This window comes from Salvelinus namaycush, chromosome 5, assembly GCF_016432855.1.
Source record: "Salvelinus namaycush isolate Seneca chromosome 5, SaNama_1.0, whole genome shotgun sequence".
In the NCBI taxonomy this organism is placed as follows: domain Eukaryota; kingdom Metazoa; phylum Chordata; class Actinopteri; order Salmoniformes; family Salmonidae; genus Salvelinus; species Salvelinus namaycush.
Window position 1 is genome coordinate 39,731,399 of NC_052311.1, and position 15,152 is coordinate 39,746,550.

The 15,152-nt window shown below is 44.0% G+C and overlaps 1 protein-coding gene across 4 annotated transcripts in view; it reads right to left on the reverse strand.

The window, feature by feature from the left end:
- Window positions 1-396: 396 nt before the first annotated feature.
- LOC120048263 (ubiquitin carboxyl-terminal hydrolase 45-like) overlaps window positions 397-15,152 on the reverse strand; it is a 45,836-nt gene continuing 31,080 nt past the window's right edge. Inside the window, exons 9-18 of one of the 4 annotated variants that reach the window (XM_038994107.1) lie at window positions 12,727-12,814; window positions 8,154-8,235; window positions 7,833-7,924; window positions 7,346-7,402; window positions 7,077-7,202; window positions 6,345-6,981; window positions 5,297-5,394; window positions 4,997-5,083; window positions 4,634-4,781; window positions 397-3,398 (exon numbers count right to left, since the gene is read on the reverse strand). In XM_038994107.1, coding sequence (XP_038850035.1) covers window positions 3,268-3,398; window positions 4,634-4,781; window positions 4,997-5,083; window positions 5,297-5,394; window positions 6,345-6,981; window positions 7,077-7,202; window positions 7,346-7,402; window positions 7,833-7,924; window positions 8,154-8,235; window positions 12,727-12,814 — 1,546 coding nt within the window. In that variant the 3' untranslated portion in view covers window positions 397-3,267. Of the gene's footprint in view, window positions 3,399-4,633; window positions 4,782-4,996; window positions 5,084-5,296; window positions 5,395-6,344; window positions 6,985-7,076; window positions 7,203-7,345; window positions 7,403-7,832; window positions 7,925-8,153; window positions 8,236-12,726; window positions 12,815-15,152 lie in introns of those variants that run through there. The other 3 variants (XM_038994106.1, XR_005476996.1, XR_005476997.1) reach the window with 3 other exon arrangements.

Genomic DNA, 15,152 nt, shown 5'->3' on the forward strand with positions numbered 1-15,152 from the left:
ATAAAATTGTCTCATCGTTTTAAAGAATGACATAAATATTATTTTTCATGTTTCTTTCATTAGATTTGTACACAGTGAATTGTCTTAAAACGGAGAAATGAAAATAAAGATGGCGAGATGAAAGAGTGATAACACAGAGAAAGCTCCCATTGCTGCACTGCTATCACACATTTCCAGCTCTGGGGACATAGACTTTCAAGTAAATCACTATGAGACATCGTCACCCCAAGTGAGCCTGAAGGTCCAAATTTGGGGGTTTGGCTCATGGACTAAACAACTGATTTTATTTGAAACATCCAAACATTGCATTAGAACATTTTATATATATTGTTAAACAATGTAATGTAATCTATTTTCAGGGGGAATTGTTTTGATAAAATATTGCATCAGTTGTTTGTAAGATGAGACATGCATTGCTTGGCAAGAACATTTAAGGAATAAAAAAATAACTTAATTTATCAATAATTATTGCATGAATATTTTTTGGGACCTGAACTTATTTAGCAATATTTAGCAAGCAGCTGGGGACAAGGGGGTCTAGAAATATGAATACAAATACATCCATATCATAATTATAGATGGACATAGTTAGAATTGAACCTCCCCATTCAGTTCACTCTTTCGGTAGTGCACCCAAATAGAGAGCATGACCAGAGGGGAAAGAGAGAGCGGGAAAGAGCCCAGTGAGCACCGGCGGACACAGGATGTCAATTAAGGCTATTGGCATGATCTTTATCAACGAGACAGTCAATGCCACTGGAAAGTATTTTTTTGTTTTTTCTTCCAGGTTAGATGGAAGTCATATTATACAATCTGTGTGTCTACCCTCTTTCAGTAGGCCTAAGCTATTGCATTCAAGACAAGGTCATTTTTATTGATCTCAGTCAAGATCTGTAGCCTGTCATTTCTGTAATTTTTGTGGTTGGCTATTAAAAAGATGGATGTTTTCCTACTGCACGCGGTCCTGTTCAGTTCCAATGGCAAACAGCTGTCTGTATCCAGTGCATGCGGCCATCTGGTGGACTGTCTGGGACAGAGCACATCGGCTCTATCCGAAAATCCCCTATCTTCAATTGATTGAATTCAGTCCAGTATTGGGATTCTGTCTTAAAACCTCTGAAATAAACATTTGAAACACAAGACGGCAACAAGTCAAGACAATAACGCTATAGACTAAAATAAACACCCATGTACTGTAGGTCGCCTAACACAGATGCTGACAGAGAACATGGTTCTCAGAAACAAAACTCTTGGTATCATGTGACCAGTGCCCTGAAGGCAATACACTTCTATTTCTGCCACGCAGGCCTTCCATGACAGTGACTAAATGTTACGCTGAGCCTGAGCACTGTCCCTTTGTATTGTACTGTTGTAAGAGATGAACACTGCAGCGGTCCCTTGTCACTGGTTTCCATGACCACAGTGACAGAGGAAAGAGGACGAGGCCTTTTCATTAACTGAGATTAAAATCATCTCTCATCCTTCAAGAGAATGTCCCCAAGCGAGGGCCCCTGCTTTTAAAAATACATTTAAAAAAAGTGCTGTGTTGTTGGTGGGTGGCTTGACACTCTGAATGTTTTAACAGCGTGATTGGGATGTCACAGTGTATGGGACCAGGAGGGTGGACGATGGGATACTTTTAGACGTTGCCCTTTTCCTGATTCCACACCCACCTCCTCTTCACCAGCTCACGACATGTTTCTCAAACAGCGCTGCTTTGCACCCGTCACGGCACATCGCCACCACCGACAGAGTGAATATGGCACTATGGGATTCACTGTGACAGCCCCTGACTAATGGCCGGCACCGTCTTCACGCAGTAAAGAGGGATGATACAAATTCCAGTGCAAAAACAACAGCCGTACTCATTCACTAACAAGTACTTTCCTTTGGGGGAAAAAGGGATTCAAACATCCAACCAAAATAAGAACATGTAAGCTGAGCCTTGTTGGTTTCCCATTTCATAAATTAGATTTATTCTCTTCGATATATATATGATTTCACATAACCCAACGGTGTACCGAGTTCCTTATTGAAATCGAATGACATTTTCAGAAGGAAAAGAACACCTGAAGATAAACACTGTAGCCTGAGGCACCATATCTATATACGGTTTAGTATTGTGGTAAAACACCAAATTCTCATGGTTTTGCATATACATTTCACACAAGCTGTCTGTAAGCAAATATGTGTTCACTGTAATTATTTGTTCTTAACATGCAGAAGCGTAATAATCCTAGAGTGTAGGCACTGAGTATTTATTTGTTTTGAAAGAAATGAATCAAACCGTATCTTTACTTATAGTAATCCTTCACTTGACCAGAATAATTTGGCAATGTCCCAACAACCGACAGATAAAATATCTCCATTTCATCCCCCCCAAAAAATATTTGCAGAACGATTAACATAAATGGTGAGACACATTTGAATCTCAAGATTGATCAACACATTCACTGCCTTTAGTTTAACTACAGCAGAAAATATGGGATAAAAAGACTAATGAAATGAAAACGACTGTTTATTGTCCGGCGAGCTGGCAATCATATATGTAGCAATGTCCCTTTGTTAAACATCGCAATGTGTTTGTATCCGTGTGGTTAGAGATTTAAATATGCACACTGGTGCAATAGATTTGGGGGAAAAAACTGTGCCGAACCAACACAGTAATGTATTGGTCTGAAACACACTCGGATGGCCTGCCACATTATGGACCTCTCCTTTCAGGAATAGTTTGAGATCACATTCTTTTGGCACTTAAGTCTTTTGTGTATGTTTTCCATAATTTTACATTATTTATTTTACCAAAAACTCTTTGGCAATCACCATTTAATGATAGTCTCACATTCGCATGTTCTACAAAAAATACAATTCGTATTCACCACAGCAGGCTGTAAAATATAAATAACATAGCACTTTTTTCTGTATAATTTGTGCTAATTAAACATACTATTCTGCCACTCTCTCGCTTTCTCACTCAGTCTCTTTCACCTACAGAAGTATGAGCGACTGTATGGGGACGTTCAGTAAGTGGACCGAGACACGAACAGTGTGGTAACCCTTCAATGCTGAGCAGTCCAGTATACATCAATGTAATGCATGTCCCGGATGGCCTACAAATCCCATCATGTAGTGCGTGCCATGTTTCATGCTCTTGGGAGTCAAAGTTTAGAGAGTGGTATACCCAAAGCAGGTCTCTCTCTTTTTTTCCCCCTCTTCCCCGGTCTCCTGAGAGACCAACGATTTCTGGGTAGCTCCGTGCTCTGGCAGTCACAGTATCTCCTCGTAGAACAGCAGGTAGGCTTGAGAGTTGAGGACCCTGGATTCTGGTACCGTCTGGACATTGGTGTCACTTACATACACCCACTGACCCTGTGTAGCACTGCTTGCTTCCCTTGGACCTGAAACACAGTAAGGGTCTTTGGTTAATGGGAAGAGATGGAGATTTTCTAGGAGCCATTACTGTGAGACACCAACGACTGTGGCTAGCTTACCACAGAAACGGTGACAGGATGAGGAGCAGCATGGACAAAGACGTTCATAGCAACACTGGTACGTAGGTAAGACAATTAAATTAGACCAAGCACATTTCATAATTGTAACAACACTACACTTAGTGTTTGTGCTAAGTCTATTTTAAACTTAAACTGGACGGACATTAGGTTTTTAGCCTGATCTACAGGATCCCGGCGCATTTTTGAAAATCGGAGGAAATCGGAGCAAACCGTAGTAAAACGTAACGCCACGGCCCATAAAGTGTAAGCGCATACTCGATTTGCGGTTGATGGCTCTCAAGGGCACTTACGGTGTCCCAACAATTTTCAAATATATTGAATATATTCGGCCGTAAAATCGTCCATTATCACCAAGTGCGAGTTTCCTAATTGTACAGCCGTTAAGGCCGCCGGGTGTACACTACGATTTGGCTTGACTGAATTGTTAAATGTCAGAGGTTCTCTGATGGTTAGAGCCCGTAGACCGGGCAAACGTCGTGTAGTGTATTTCAGCCTTTACCTGACGGAAGGTTACAGCAAGGTGAGGAAAACATGTGTTGAAGCGAAAGAGAAAAAGAAAAGCAGTGAGAAGAAAATGAGAGGAAAAAAAGATGAGCGTTGTAAGAAGGGATGTTTTGACATGAGGAGATGGATGGTGGACGACAGCGGTGGTTACTGAGGTCCTTTTGACCTCTCTATGGTGGCTCACCAATGCTGCCTAGACAATGTCACCTCAAGTTCTATACTAGTTAATTACCAGCGAGGACAACTACTCACACAGACCTCTGTCACAAAAGACATTTTCATTACAGTCGCTGAATGGCAGGCGCTCTCCTTGAGTAAGGACAGGAGAAAATACATCTATATAACACTGGACATCTATATACACTACAGCGCTTTTTCTCTCATAAATGCCGCCTTCAAGGTTACGCGGAGTGAGGCCTTCACACAAATACAGTGCGTTTGTATGTACAGGCGACACATACTTTTTACAATCATACAATTCGATGCTTTGGTCTATATATAAATCTTTTTTTAAAGTAAATGTATTGACATAGACTCTTAACACAAAATCGGTAAAGGAATAGAGAGTATTTTATGGACAGACAAAGAGACCGTTTTTAAAAAGAGACCGTTTTTACCTGCCAGGTTTCTGCGCTGTGGCTGCTCGGTTCTCCTCTGGGGCGAGCGGACCTTTACGTACGCTGTGTAGTGGCCCCCGCGCATCGACCCGCTGTGTTCCACGATGCCATACAGGCTGTAGAGCACACGCTCCCCCGCCACCAGGTTCTGTCCAAAATGAACTCAGGATGAGACAGTAAGCAGTGCCAAGAGCTCAGACAGATACAGGAGCATCTGAGCTATTGCTATCTTTTCAACCATTCATTACAAGCACAAATACTGATAAGTACTTGAGCTACAGTGTCCAAGGACCCATATTCATTTCAGTGTAAGGTTTTTAGTAAAGATATTGTCCCTGTTTTCACGTGAAGAAGAGTTAGTACCTTGCAGTATGCCGAGCAGAACGGAGCCAGGTCCAGGATGAGAGGGAAGTTGACGTGACGGTTGACTTTTCGTAGGTTCATCCCTGCCTTCACACACACACACACACACACACACACACAACCAAAATCACAATCAACCCCAAAGATATCAACACACAATAAAACACAGTAATAGCCTACACCATGACCACAACAACAATTTAGATAAACAGGAGAACACAACGTAATTCACACGAACATGATATATCATATACTATAACGTAAAGAGGTGTACAATAATGCATGAAGTAATATGCTAACCTGATGGAAGCGTTTGAGGTGCAGAGTGACCACCGGGGGCAGCGAAGAGATCAGCATCTGTTTGCGAGCGCTGGTGTACACCTTGTCAGACTTCTTCTCTGTAAGCAGTGGTGCAAAAAGTACACAATTGTCATACTTGGGTAAAACTAAGACTAGAAAAAACGAAAATAAATGACTCAAGTAAAAGTGACTGTCACACAGTAAAATACTACTTTAGTAAAAGTCTAAAAGTATTTGGTTTTAAACATACTTAAGTATCAAAAGTAAATGTAATTGCTAAAATATACTTAAGTATCAAAAGTAAAAATCACTTCACATTCTTTATAGTAACCATTTTCCAGTCCTGCAAAGCATTCGAAATGTAATGAGTACTTTTGGGTGTCAGGGAAAATGCATGGAGTGAAAAATACATTATTTTCTTTAGGCATGTAGTGGAGTAAAAGTTGTGTAAAATCTAAATAGTTAAGTAAAGTTCAGATTCCCTAAAAAAACGACTTAAGTAGTGCTTTAAAGTACTTTTCCTTAAGTACTTTACACCACTGTCTGTAAGCACATAGACACCACAATGTCACGTTGTGAATGATCATTTTTCAAATACATGATTGCTCTGCCTGATACAAGTCAGTGTAGCCTAAATGTCTGCATTTGAATATCTGTGTAAATGCATGACATGGATAGGTGCCGAATAGCCACGCATTTCCATATCACCTACTGCTGTCACTATCAGGACAGAATCTCAACAAATTGTCTTTAACAGTGGTTCTCGAGGGCTCCCGAGTGGCACAGCGGTCTTAGGCACTGCATCTCAATGCAAGCGGCGTCACTCCAGTCCCTGGTTCGAATCCAGGCTGTATCACATCCGGCCGAGATTGGGAGTCCCATAGCACAATTGGCCCAGCATTGTCCAGGTTTTGCCGGGGTAGGCCGTCATTGTAAATAAGAATTTGTTCTTAACTTTCTTGCCTAGTTAAATAAAGGTCAGACAAAAAAGTATATATTTCAAACCAGCACAAGTTCTCTATCAAACGGTGTATGTGTTCTAACTAACCTGCTGAGGTGCTCTTCCGCAGTTGTTTCTGCCGGCGGTCCGTGCAGCTCTCGCACAACAGCTTGTTGTTGCCCATCAGAAGCTCCACCGAGGTGAACTGGTGAAGGCAGGACTGAACGGAGCACTCCTTGGAGCAGGGTGTATAGCTGTGGGACAGGGCCTGGAATGCCCCCTGGTGGTGGGAGTGAGGAGACCGTTGAGGATGTTGAGGCTGGGGCTCCCCCTGGTCCTCAGGACAGTGTGTAGAGGGTGAGTCCGCTGAATCAGGGCCCAGGTTCATCTTATGCACTGCACTGACCAGCTGCTCCACAGCACCACCAAGCTGGGTCCTGGGGGAGAGGGCGGACAGGGTAGCAGGGGTGGGAGACTGGGTAGGGGTGGACCCTCTGCCACCATGGCTGTGGCCCGAGGAGTGCCGGGGGGTCCACTCGCTCTCCGAGGCCTCGCTGTCGGCGTCATTGCTGCTGTCCTGAGGGCCCGAGTCTTTCTCGCTGCCATCAGATAGGCTGCTGGTGGCGGCCATTTTGGAACCTCCTGCAGCACGGGCCATTACGGAGGGGGACTCCTCCTCGGGGTGGTCCGAGGGGCTGTCTGCCCCCTTCTCTTCCACAGAGCCAGGGGACTTCTGGCCCTGCTGCTGCTTTTGAGGGAGGTAGACACACACAGTCAGCAAAACACACCCACCCACTGACTCAAACTACACTTACACACAGACACAAAGAACACACACACCTGTACGCTAAGTTTCCTGCTGTTCTTATTGAGCACTGCGGAAAGCGTCTCGTCACCGTGGGAGACGTGAGCTTCTTGCTCCCGACTGATTTTCCCAGTCCTGCCCGGGTTGGACGGCTTGGACATCTGAACAGCACCAGGACATGACACAAAGACAGAGATGAAACAAACTGTACACTGTACTGTACACTTATCACATATGACCAACATGGCAGAAGCAGTATTCCGGACTGGACACTATTGCAAAACGAATGCCAAGATATGCTCACCCGCTCCTCAATGATGGGCAGGGAGATGTCAATAAAGGCTTCCTTCACTGTGGAGATCTGAGGGAGACAGAGGACAGGCACCCATAACACTCACAATCAAAGTACGGCATGGCTTTCAGCTGGGAACAACTATGGTCTTACGGAAATATGAACACTGCTCATTGAGAAGTGGTTTAAAATGGTTTAACTGTGTATGACACACACAAAACATACGGCTCAGTCGAGCATGGCACTTGCAACACCAGGATTGTGCTTTCGATTCCCAGGGTCACCCGTACATAAAATGTATTTAGCATGATTGTAAGTCACTTTGGATAAACGCATCTGCTAAATGGCATATCTTACTATTATAACTGTAGTTGTATAATTAATCATTAAGTATTAAGGAATACAGCCAAACTATTCAGTGGTTGACCACACACACACACACACACACACACAGATTCCAGTAACCATAAACAGAATAGACAGGCAATGAATCACTTACATGCTCACACTCCTCACACATGATGGTGTTGGTCAACTCCCCCACAAAGATGCGATCCACAAAGTTCATCTTCACACCCTCCTTCCCGTATGCTGACATAAGGAGGAGATACAGGTTAGGCAAGTAAAAACAACAACATTCAGCTACAATCATTCAGAATAAATGTACTTTAATCAATGCCTATGTTTAATCATGAAACATGCCTCCTGTGGTTGAGGTAGTATTTTTCCATAGTAAGCCATTGAACAGTACATAAAGCTGCCACAAGATGGCGCTATTGATTTAGGTCAAAACTACTGAGTGTCCGAATGGAACAGGAACCTTTGACTTGGCGTTTGGTCTCATCATCTGCAGTCTTCTCTGTGGGGTTGTTGAAGGATTTCAGAATGCCCGCTTTGATCCGCTGGGAATGTCAAACACTACATTGATCTCATATAAATGCAACTTAAGTAGATGGAAAAATGCAGGACTACAAAATGGAGGATTTATACAACAAAGGGTGATTCATATAACAGCTACCATGGGAAGCCAAGGAACTGAAACCACTACAACAATTAGTGTGTTTGTAAATACACATTAGTAAACAAATACAAACTTCTTCCAGAGCATCTGAATGTGCACTTGCATCTCGCTCTCTCTATGTGTGTGTGCGCCATATGTGCATGTACTGCATGTGGGGGTGTGTACAGCGGTCGTATGTGTACTTTGTATGTGTGTGTGTGTGTACACTGCGCATGTGTTGGTGTGGAGTGTGTCAGCCAGCCGTCTCTGACAGTCTCGGTGGCGTGGCCGTGGGCAGTGATTGAAGGTGACATGGTCAGTGAGTGTGTCGGCTAGTAGAAGAAGAGGCACCAACACAGTAAACCACCAATCAATAGATAATTGGCCGTGGTCTGTGTAACCGACTAGTCGCCCCCATTGTCCCCGGACCCACGCACTGGACTGGCTATTTAGGTCAAAAGCCTGGTTAATCCCAGCTCTGCAGCCCCCCCCCCCCCCCTGCACCCCTCCTGTACTCCTCTCCCTAGTCAGTCAGACACTGCTGAGCCCCATACTAATGAATCACCATCAGGACCCCCCAATGTGTAGTGTGTAGGCTCAGGGTAAGAGAAGCGGGGTGAGGAAGGTTGGAGGGGTGTAAACTAAATTAAGATGGGCCAAGAAGCACAGGCCATGCCCTGAGAGGGAGCATTACTGTACCCAACGTCTCAGCTAATTGGTGATAATTGACTGTGTGCAATTAGCATATTTAGACTTCTGATACTAAATGGGCAATCAAAACAAAAACTCCTAGGTTGGTGGTGACAGGCTATGGGAGAAATGGCCAGTCACTCAGTGTGTGTGTGTGTGTGTGTGTGTGCTTTATTGCACGTTTGTTTGGGCTGATTCCATGCAGGTGAGGACATTTGAGTTGGTGCAAGCTAAACACGATGAGTGTATCTACAATTCTGTTTTGAATAAATCAAATGTGTAAGTGTCATAGACCAAAAAAATTATGTGTATACAATATTTGTTGGGTTGTGTATTCTGTGCAGGTAAATTTATGGCAGATGAGTGGCAAACCTGATTAGAAGCAACTGCTGCTCATCGGCAGTTCTTTACAAATGCTATTTTGAATTAAAATAAAATTGTATCTACACACTGAAGGCTGTAAAGCCGAAACGTCTGTGTACGCCATCCCTGCTGCAGTGAAACGTCTGTGTACGCCATCCCTGCTGCAGTGAAATGTCTGTGTACGCCATCCCTGCTGCAGTGAAACGTCTGTGTACGCCATCCCTGATGCAGTGAAAATAATCTGTTTGAGTGCGAACTAGAGGTCGACCGATTATGATTTTTCAATGCCGATACCGATTATTGGAGGACCAAAAAAAGTCAATACCGATTAATCGGCCTATGTAATTTTTTATTTTTTTTATTTGTAATAATGACAATTACAACAATACTGAATGAACACTTTTATTTTAACTTAATATAATACATCAATCAAATCAATTTAGCCTCAAATAAATAATGACACATGTTCAATTTGGTTTAAATAATGCAAAAACAAAGTGTTGGAGAAGAAATTAAAAGTGCAATATGTGCCATGTAAAAAAGCTAACGTTTAAGTTCCTTGCTCAGAACATGAAAGCTGGTGGTTCCTTTTAACATGAGTCTTCAATATTCCCCAGGTAAAAAGTTTTAGGTTGTAGTTATTATAGGAATTATAGGACTATTTATCTCTATACCATTTGTATTTCATATACCTTTGACTATTGGATGTTCTTATAGACACTTTAGTATTGCCAGTGTAACAGTATAGCTTCCGTCCCTCTCCTCGCCCCTACCTGGGCTTGAACCAGGAACACATCGACAACAGCCACCCTCGAAGCATCGTTACCCATCGCTCCACAAAAGCCGCGGCCCTTGCAGAGCAAGGGGAACAACTACTTCAAGGTCTCAGAGCGAGTGACGTCACCGATTGAAACGCTATTAGCGCGCACCTCGCTAACTAGCAAGCCATTTTACATTGGTTACACCAGCCTAATCTCGGGAGTTGATGGGCTTGAAGTCATAAACAGCTCAATGCTTGAAGCATTGCGAAGAGCTGCTGGCAAAACGCACGAAAGTGCTGTTTGAATGAATGCTTACGAGCATGCTGCTGCCTACCATCGCTCAGTCAGACTGCTCTATCAAATCATAGACTTAATTATAACATAATAACACACAGAAATACGAGCTTTTGGTCATTAATATGGTCGAATCCGGAAACTATCATTTCGAAAACAAAACGTTTATTCTTTCAGTGAAATATGGAACCGTTCCGTATTTTATCTAACGGGGGGCATCCATAAGTCTAAATATTCCTGTTACATTGCACAACCTTCAATGTTGTGTCAACGAGCCAGGCGGCCCAAACTGTTGCATATACCCTGACTCTGCGTGCAATGAACGCAAGATAAGTGACACAATTTCACCTGGTTAATATTGCCTGCTAACCTGGATATCTTTTAGCTAAATATGCAGGTTTAAAAATATATACTTCTGTGTATTGATTTTAAGAAAGGCATTGATGTTTATGGTTAGGTACAGTCGTGCAACGATTGTGCTTTTTTCGCAAATGCGCTTTTGTTAAATCATCCCCCGTTTGGCGAAGTTGGCTGTCTTTGTAAGGAAGAAATAGTCTTCACACAGTTTGCAATGAGCTAGGCGGCCCAAACTGCTGCATATACCCTGACTCTGCTGCATATACCCTGACACCATTTTTCCTAGTTAAAAGAAATTCATGTTAGCAGGCAATATTAACTAAATATGCAGGTTTAAAAATATATACTTGAGTATTGATTTTAAGAAAGGCATTGATGTTTATGGTTAGGTACACGTTGGAGCAACGACAGTCCTTTTTCGCGAATGCCACCGCATTGATTATATGCAACGCAGGACACACTAGATAAACTAGTAATATCATCAACCATGTGTAGTTATAACTAGTGATTATGATTGATTGTTTTTTATAAGATAAGTTTAATGCTAGCTAGCAACTTACCTTGGCTTCTTACTGCATTTGCGTAACAGGCAGGCTCCTCGTGGAGTGCAATGTAATCAGGTGGTTAGAGCGTTGGACTAGTTAACCGTAAGCTTGCAAGATTGAATCCCCAAGCTGACAAGGTAAAAATCTGTCGTTCTGCCCCTGAACAAGGCAGTTAACCCACCAGTGTTCTTAACTGACTTGCCTAGTTAAATAAAGGTGTCATTTTTTATATTTTTTATATTTAAAAAAAATATATTTAAAAAAAATCGGCCAAATTGGTGTCCAAAAATACCGATTTCCGATTGTTATGAAAACTTGAAAATCGGCCCTAATTAATCGGCCATTCCGATTAATCGGTCGACCTCTAGTGCGAACCCATTGCACATTTTTGCAGGTAAATTTATTGTAAATTCATCAGACAGTAGATGTCAAATGCATATAAGCGTATGTGCGTGTGTTTACGTTTGAGCGCATGTATAATGAATGTGTGAATAGGGCCAGCTCCCTCCTTTACCCCTCCCTCTCGGACTCCCTGATTGGAGCGGGGGAGGGGGGGTGATCCTCCAGCACAATGGGGCGACCCACAGCTGCGTGTTTCCCAGATCACACAATGACGCCCGTCGTGCCACTTGCAAGTCCCGTAAGTGGCACAACTGTCAGTGTTCACAAGTTTAAAAAGAACCAGGGGGGAGTCCCAGCCTGTACCCTTGTCCCCCTGTCCCAGGCCCCGGGCTGACCACTCCACTCCACACCCGTTATTCTCCCCTCTTTTTGGGGCTGGCTGAGTCGCTGGTGGGGCCGAGGGGCCAACTGACTCAGCCCTGGGCCGGGCCCACAGTGGGCTCCCCCTAATTGCTGAATGGGGGGGGTGGGGCAGTCTGCACTTGCCAGACAATATGGTACCATAAGGTTAAAAGACAATGGCTGGCCGAGAAGCAAAGGCAAAGACCAAACCCTGCACACTTTCATCCACAAGCACACAGGTGAACGTCTCCCATGGCTTTCAGCCTGCTCTACGTTGGCGATTGAAGTGTGCTTCTCAATTGCAATCAAAACATTGCCTGTTCTTTTGCGTACTCTTACTAGCTTGGACACCACCCTACATGTAGCTTGGCTGCAGCCATCATAGACACCGTTGACAGACAGAGAGTAATGGCTTTATGTCATCATACATTCTGCTCAGTCACTTGACTGATCTACATTAAAAAATATATATATTTTAAAAAAGGCTTCCTAAATAACTACTCTTTACGATTTGTAGATCGGTCAGTCTGCTCAGTAAGTGTGGATCTCAAACACAGCCACTGGCACAGAGACGGAGCCATGGTACTAGGCTGAGTGGAAGAAGGATGTGGTGTTTGTAATGTGGGTCTATAGTCTCACCTTAGTCTCCTCTACTCTCATGGAGTCCAGTAGGTAATGGAGCAGCTCCTGGCTGTCCTGCTGCTGGTAGCCCTTAAAGCGTGGAGCCCTGGTGAGACGGACAGAACACAGTTTAGTCAGAACACATACACTCACATAGTAACCATGTCAAATGTCTACACATACGCACACACTTGTGTAAACGTAATTCCGTTTTTTTAACAGAGATCTTGAGAGAGTTGAGAGGGATGAAAGTTAGAGGTGGACAGCGGACCGAACCCTGTCTCCAGGGTCGGTACATGTGGTCTGAAGCTGGCAGCTCTACCGCTAAGCTAGACCAGTCACATGTGCGTTGTTTATAGTTCATAAAATGAGTAAATCTAGGACAGGCAAACACAAATCATTTGTACACAAACACCCACCCACCCACACACTCAGAAGCATGCACAAAGCAATCAACCACATGCACAAAGCAATCAGCTGTATCAATAGTGCATACAGAAACATCAATGAGAGTGGAGAAAGGCCATTATTTTTTCTCAAGGACTTTTCGTTGGTTCATCCATTCAATTTCCTCTCCTCTCTGCAGCTTTCTGGTGCTTAAAGGCAGCTATTGTTTCATTCCCAAAGCTTTCATTAAACCAGTTAGGGTCACACACACACATACACATGCATACCCAGACAATGACCTCCTCCTGGCTTCGTGTGTTAAGCAAGATTCCAAGTAAAAGAAAATGACTGATTTTGTTAAAGGCGCCTCCTATAACAATGACACATTGATTATTTAATGGAATTTCTTTCATTTCGTAGCTAACTTTAAGACCTGTGCAAGTATTTACAAATTCAATTTGACATTGCAGGTGAAAATGGCTGTAGGGCTTACTGTGCAAGCCAATTCTGAATTTCTTCAATAGAAAGCACTTTACTGTCTAGAGTACACATATCTCCCATCATTATCATTCCCCAGCAGTACATGTAACTACGGGAGAAAACGTATGGTGATTGTGCCAGTGGACATCCTGCGTGTTCATGCCCCAGCTCTCGTAAAGGGGGCTCTCCTTGAGCTTGTCCCTGGCCACAGCAGGACAGATGTAGGGACAGATGCTAGGGCCAGATGGGCAGCCAGGGCCAGAGCCACCACCACAACCTGTTGGGCAGCGCCAGCCACAGAACAGGTTGGCCTGACAGGCTGGCAGGACAACATGCAGCTGACCTGAGAGAACCACTGACCACTCCTAACCCAATGCTATCTGAGTGCACAGGGTCATAGAGGAGGACAAGTACATTCATTGCCTCTTTGATACCAGTTTAGCATCTGACCATCTATAACAATGATCACCGTCTTGATCACTGGATAACCAGAATACTGGTACTTGTTCTAAGGGCGTTAGCCTATATGTTTGTATGTCCTATTTTATAACGCCCCTGAGCAGCTCTCCACAGAGAAATGGGTCCTCCTAAAAGGCATTGTAGGGGCTTCATTGTCCCAAGTATAGCATCCTGATCTGATGTCATATCTTCTCTACATACAGGCCAATGACCCGTTCAGATTGGCCTGCAATGCAAATGAAACCAAACGATTCACCCCTTTGAACTGGTGAACCATTCTTCCTGGCGAGCTCCCAGACCCAATCAGAACAGAGGTACTCATCCTCTAACTGGCAGCAGAGTGGATGGGCCTACAGTCTGGATCATCTCTGCCATGTGCTGATGGATGTTGACGTCAAGCCCCAGAATGGGTGACTGGAGCTGGGGGAGAGACGAATGGCCACCTGCCCCCAACACAGGTCATGAGCAGGAGGTCTAGAGGACCAACTCAGCCCCCCTTCTCTACCTCTGTCTCTACCTCTTTGCCCTCTCTCTGCCACACGCAAGGGGGGCGGAGGGAATCACGTGTCCCTCATTTCATCCCCTTTAAAGATGCCAAAACATAACAGAATATCTTCCTTCAAATGTGTACAAAATTAGTGTTTTAAAGCATGTTCTTATATAAAAAATGGAAATTACAAAAATGGGGATTACAGTAGGAATATGGCTTTATATCAAGCAAATCGTGTCTTGTATGCATGCCAAACACACTCATCCGCAACTCTGCTTATCTAACAGCTCAAACACAAAGCGGGTCGGACTGGTACAGAATCTGGTCGGCACACAGTGATAATTGGGATTAAAAGACAGACAGACAGAGGCACGCAGCAGTCTTGGGGTATTTTTTCCGGGAACGGAACAGCGACGGGTGAGAGGCAGACAAGCAGCTCCAAAGGGATCAGTGGGAACGGTGCAGTCTAGAAGCTCATCCCAGTGGAAGAGAGGCAGAAGGGCCCTGTAGCGCTGCTCCCAATCTGGCCCTGACCAATGCAGACAGCTGCGGTGCTAACACAATTAACAGCGGATGAGTTAGTACCAGACGCAAGGCAACCCCGGCACGTTGCACCACCTCGACAGGC